The sequence below is a fragment of the Pinus tabuliformis genome, chromosome X, assembly GCF_031772625.1.
Source record: "Pinus tabuliformis cultivar Carrire ecotype Pingquan chromosome X, CPIR1, whole genome shotgun sequence".
In the NCBI taxonomy this organism is placed as follows: Eukaryota; Viridiplantae; Streptophyta; class Pinopsida; order Pinales; family Pinaceae; genus Pinus; species Pinus tabuliformis.
This window is the reverse complement of record NC_142308.1, coordinates 1,710,416,805-1,710,421,578: the sequence shown is the minus strand read 5'-3', so window position 1 is coordinate 1,710,421,578 and position 4,774 is coordinate 1,710,416,805. Positions and strand designations below refer to the sequence as shown.

The window sequence follows — 4,774 nt, the reverse complement described above, 5'->3', positions numbered from 1 at the left end:
TTCTAATAAAATGTTTTGTTAATATTTTAATACATGTCTAGATAAGGATGCCCCTCCCTACTTGTAAATTAAGTTCCATCAAATACGATTTTTGGTTGGTCGTCCACTGACTTCAATCAACACGTTCTCCACTTGCACGTTATGTTGCTTTTAATAATATAGTCCCCCCTTTAATCATGTCTTACTCACCACCTTTAATAAAATAAGCTTGTCCCGCTCGTGTCTTAATCACCGCTTACTATAAAATAAGTTTTTGCTGTTCATGTCTTAATCACGGTTTCTAATAAAATGTTTTGTTAATATTTTAAGGATTTATGATTCAGTGAAAATAGAGATTCTATGGGAGTTTACTGGGAAAAAAAAATAACATCTCAACCAGTAAAATCTCATAAAAGAAACACTTATACGTATTACATTACCTTCAACCAAATAAGAAAGTTATTTTCCCCATAATGCTCTCCACTTGCACAATCTCATTACCATCATGTGCATGAAGATGGTCTCTTTTTTTATTTTTCCATTGTGCGAATAGATTTATATTTTCAATAATATAAATTTAAATATTTTTTGAAAATTATTTAATGAATAGAAGAAACATAGATTTATCTTTTTTTAATAGAATTTGATATTTTCAATGATTGTAAATTTAAATACTTTTGAAGATTATCTAATGAATAGAAGAAACATATGTTTACTTTTTTTAATAGAATTTGAAAAAAATGATTACCTATTTACTAAATTTTATTGAGATTTTATAGTTTTTTGATATAGTCACTTTTTAAATTTTAAAGATTTAAAAAGACACCATTTTATTTTAGCAATTTTTTTATAAAAAATTCATTTAATATACACTAGTTAATAGAAATACAATTTATTTTATAATTTTTCATCTTTAATGAGTTAAATAAATATATGCTTTTCCAAATAAAATTAAGCCCCACCTTTCAAATTTAATCAAACAAATCGAGTACAATGATTAAAACATACGCCTCCTCGTCTTACGTAACAATTAAAACATTCACTACAGGTTGGTTGAGTTAGTGTAGTACAATAATTCAATTAAGGGCCGGGCCCACTTTCAAAAAGCTGAGACCAGTAGAGTCGTGTAGGCCTACGCCTCTATGTGGAATCTGGGTTAAGGCCAAAGCCTTCGTCTGGTTATATATGTTGACCATCGCTTCGCCCATTCTACCACACTGCCTTTGTTCCCCTTTCCAGTTTGTAGAGCCCCATTTTCCTGTCTCCAATTCCTCGTTTTTCATATTTGTAACATGGCCGTCGAGATTGCCGAGATTGCCACCGACATTGCCGTTGCTGTGCCCGAGAGAATTGTAGATGCCCTCACTGAAGTATTCATCATCCAACAGTTCAAGGATTGTTATAATCTGGAAGAAAACCATGAACTTCTGATTGCAAATATCAAGAGAATGGAGACCGACTTGAGCCATGCGCGCACTCGATTCCAGGCTGAACGGAGAGTGCTGCAGGATCCTGTAGAAAAATGCATAACGAAGATGGAAGATGAAATAAAAAAGGCCAAAGAACTCAGCGTTCGCATCGAGAAACGGCGAAGTTGGTGTTTCGATTGCTGGAATCTTTGCTACCCGAAGCTCTCTACAGAATGTAGAGAATGGAAGAGAAAATTCGATAACCTATTTAAAGAGCTGCACGATGAATTTCAATTTGTTGCCAATATCGAGCAATTTCTGCCGGCTGCAGTGTCACGGCTAGTCCTCCTCCAACCTGTCCCAAATCTTGTTGGGTCAGATATCAAAGATGCTGAGATGCAACTACAGACATGGCTTACCCAACCTCCTCACGGCGTGGTTGGTGTGTGGGGTATGGGCGGGATAGGCAAAACCTCCCTGCTGAAAAAAATTCATAACCATTTCCAGAAGGTTAGTACCTTTGAGATTGTCATCTGGGTTACTGTTTCTCAGAATTATAATACTGGAAACTTGCAGAGATCCATTGCCAAGGCATTGGATTTGAAATTCGATGAAAGCTTCGACAATGATCTGCGGAAGATGAGTTTGTCCGCATCCCTTGAGAAGAAAAAAATTCTTTTAATTCTGGACGATTTGTGGGAGCGCATTGATTTTGATGAAGTAGGCTTCAGCTTTGGCAATGTCGATAAGGGCAGCAAAGTCTTGATCTCTACTCGCAGCGCAGAGGTGATTGCAGCAATGGGGGCACAGGAGCGATCCTTGAAGATGCAGACCCTGTCCGAAGACGAAGCGTGGGAGCTGTTCAAGGAAAAAGCTTTTAAAAATGGCCCCGCTGCTCTCGACAAAAAGATAGAAGCTATTGCCAGAGAAATTGCCAAGGAATGTAAAGGCCTGCCTTTGGCTGTAAATGTAGTTGGTGCAGCCATGACTTCCAAAAAGACTGAAGACCACTGGCGTCGTGCAAGGAATCTGATGAGAAATGCGGATCCTAATTTTCCAAGGCTTCACGAGGCAATTAATGCACAACTGTATAAAACGTTAAGGTATAGTTATAATGATTTGCCTGACCGTAACTCAAAGTGTTGTTTTCTCTACTGTGCTGCTTTTCCGGAGGATGAAGAAATTAATGCGGAGAGACTGGTGGAAATTTGGATCGCGGAAGGCTTGCTCACCGGCAAAGAGACAACTGATCTTATGGATGTTGGCCACGAATACTTGGATCTGCTGGCAAACAGGTGCTTGATCCAGTATGTTGTGCCCGGTGAGTATGTTCAAGTTGATTATAATTATGCATATGTGAAGACGATACAAATCCATGATGTCCTCCGGAACATGGCAATTCATATAGGCCAAAGCGAGGAGCACTGGTTGTTTGCCACGGATCAACATCTCACAAATTTTCCCGGTGAAAAGGAGATTAGCAACTGCAACAGAATTTCACTTGACCACAATGATATTCAGGAGCTTGCTGTTCTCAAATGTCCAAATCTGGTGAGCTTGCTGTTGCCCTCAAATAATAGTTTGAGGCATGTTCGACAACCATTTCTCTCCAGCGTCATCTCTCTCAGGGTTCTGGATCTGTCCTCGACTGGTATAACAGAGTTGCCCCCCATATCAGTGGGGGAACTCAGACTGCTTGAGTTCCTTGATTTGAGTGACTGCCAGGAATTGATAAAGTTACCTGACAGCATTGGTAATCTTTCAGCGCTTCAATTTTTCAATCTTCACGGCTGTGATAAGTTGAAGGGTTTGCCCAGTACAATAAGAGGGCTTAAAATGTTAAAGCATCTCAATTTGGATGATTGTTCTGAAATGAAGGTCAATTCAGATGATATCGGTCAACTCATTTCATTGAACCGATTGGTCGTTGGGAATATGAATGATGCCGTGAGGGCAGGTGATCTCAGAAATCTCACTAAGATGCGGGTGTTGAAGGCGCCTGTAAAGGCAGATGGTGGTGGAGATGTTGTTACAATTGATACTTGGACGGAGATGAAACACTTGACATTACGCTTCCAGTCGGATGGTGTTAATATAGAAAAAATAGAAAGGGTGGAAATGCTTCAGTTGACTTTATATCGTGGGGTAACTTTACCCAATTGCGAGTTCCAAAATTTGCAGGTATTAGAGTTGCAGTACTGTAGAGAACTAAGGGAGCTTTCTCTTCGGAGTTTCCCAATGTTGACGGTGTTGAGTCTTGTCAAGTTATCAAAGTTAGAGAGTCTCTCAGGACCATCAAACGTGTGGAATGAAGGATCCATGTCCAAACTCCAAAAGTTGAAAATATGGAATTGCTTCTCGTTGAAGAAATTGCCATTGGAAATGAGGCTACCCAATTTAAAGGCATTAAACATAGGGCGGTGTGGCATAAAAGAGCTGGACATTGGAAATGGTGATTTCCCAATGTTAGAGCAATTGGAACTAGCAGAGTTAGAGGTGTTAGAGAGCATCACAGGATCAAGTGGTGTGTGGAATGAAGAAGCTACGTCAAAGCTGGAAACGGTGGTGATAGACAGATGCCCATTGTTGAAGAAATTGCCATTGGGAATGAGGCTACCCAATTTAGAGCTATTATACATATTGAAGTGTGATAGCATAAAAGAGCTGGACATTGGAAATGGTGATTTCCCAATGTTAGAGCAATTGAAACTAGCAGAGTTGAAGGAGTTAGAGAGCATCAGAGGATCAAGTGGTGTGTGGAATGAAGAAGCTACCTCAAAGCTGGAAAGTGTGGAGATAAGAGGTTGCCCATTGTTGAGGAGATTACCTAGAGCAATGGAAAAGTTATTCAGTTTAAACAAATTAGATTGGGAAGATCGGGATGAAAGTGTTGTATTATCTGAGCTTTTTGGTGAGTAAATAATGTAAATATATAGTAGGGATGAAAGTGTTGTATTATCTGAGCTTTTTAGTGAGTAAATAATGTAAATATATAGTGATGATTAATTGTTGATTTACTTTGTTTATTTTGTCAGCTCTGTAAGAGACTTTAGTCTATATATTCTAATAACATTATTCAGGTTTCATGTATGTATCAGCGTCTGTTTTTAATGTAAAGTAGATATTTTTTTGTAAAGTGGTTAAGGTTAGTTTCCATTATGTATGTGGTAAAGTGGACCCATACAACATCTTATATAATATGTTTGGTTATTAATAGATAAGTATGGAAAAAAATAAAATATTGATTTATTTTATTTATGATAGAAAAATTATTCAAGTAAAACAAAATAGATTAGGAAGATTTAGTGAATAATATTAATATATAATAATGATTAATTGTTGATTTACTTTATCTGTCATACAAAAATTAATATTTTTAAAATTCA

At 37.6% G+C, this 4,774-nt stretch overlaps 1 protein-coding gene across 1 annotated transcript; it reads left to right on the top strand.

Annotated features, from left to right (window-relative positions):
• Positions 1 to 1,213: 1,213 nt before the first annotated feature.
• LOC149146581 (putative disease resistance protein At5g63020) lies at positions 1,214 to 4,307 on the top strand. The gene has a single exon (XM_089452812.1). It carries the CDS (start codon positions 1,272 to 1,274, stop codon positions 4,305 to 4,307), a length of 3,036 nt encoding a protein of 1,011 aa, XP_089308938.1. The 5' UTR covers positions 1,214 to 1,271.
• Positions 4,308 to 4,774: the final 467 nt, after the last annotated feature.

Coding starts and splice junctions, on each gene's coding strand:
- LOC149146581 (XM_089452812.1), top strand. CDS start 1,272: ATGGCCGTCGAGATTGCCGAGATTGCCACCGACATTGCCGTTGCTGTG.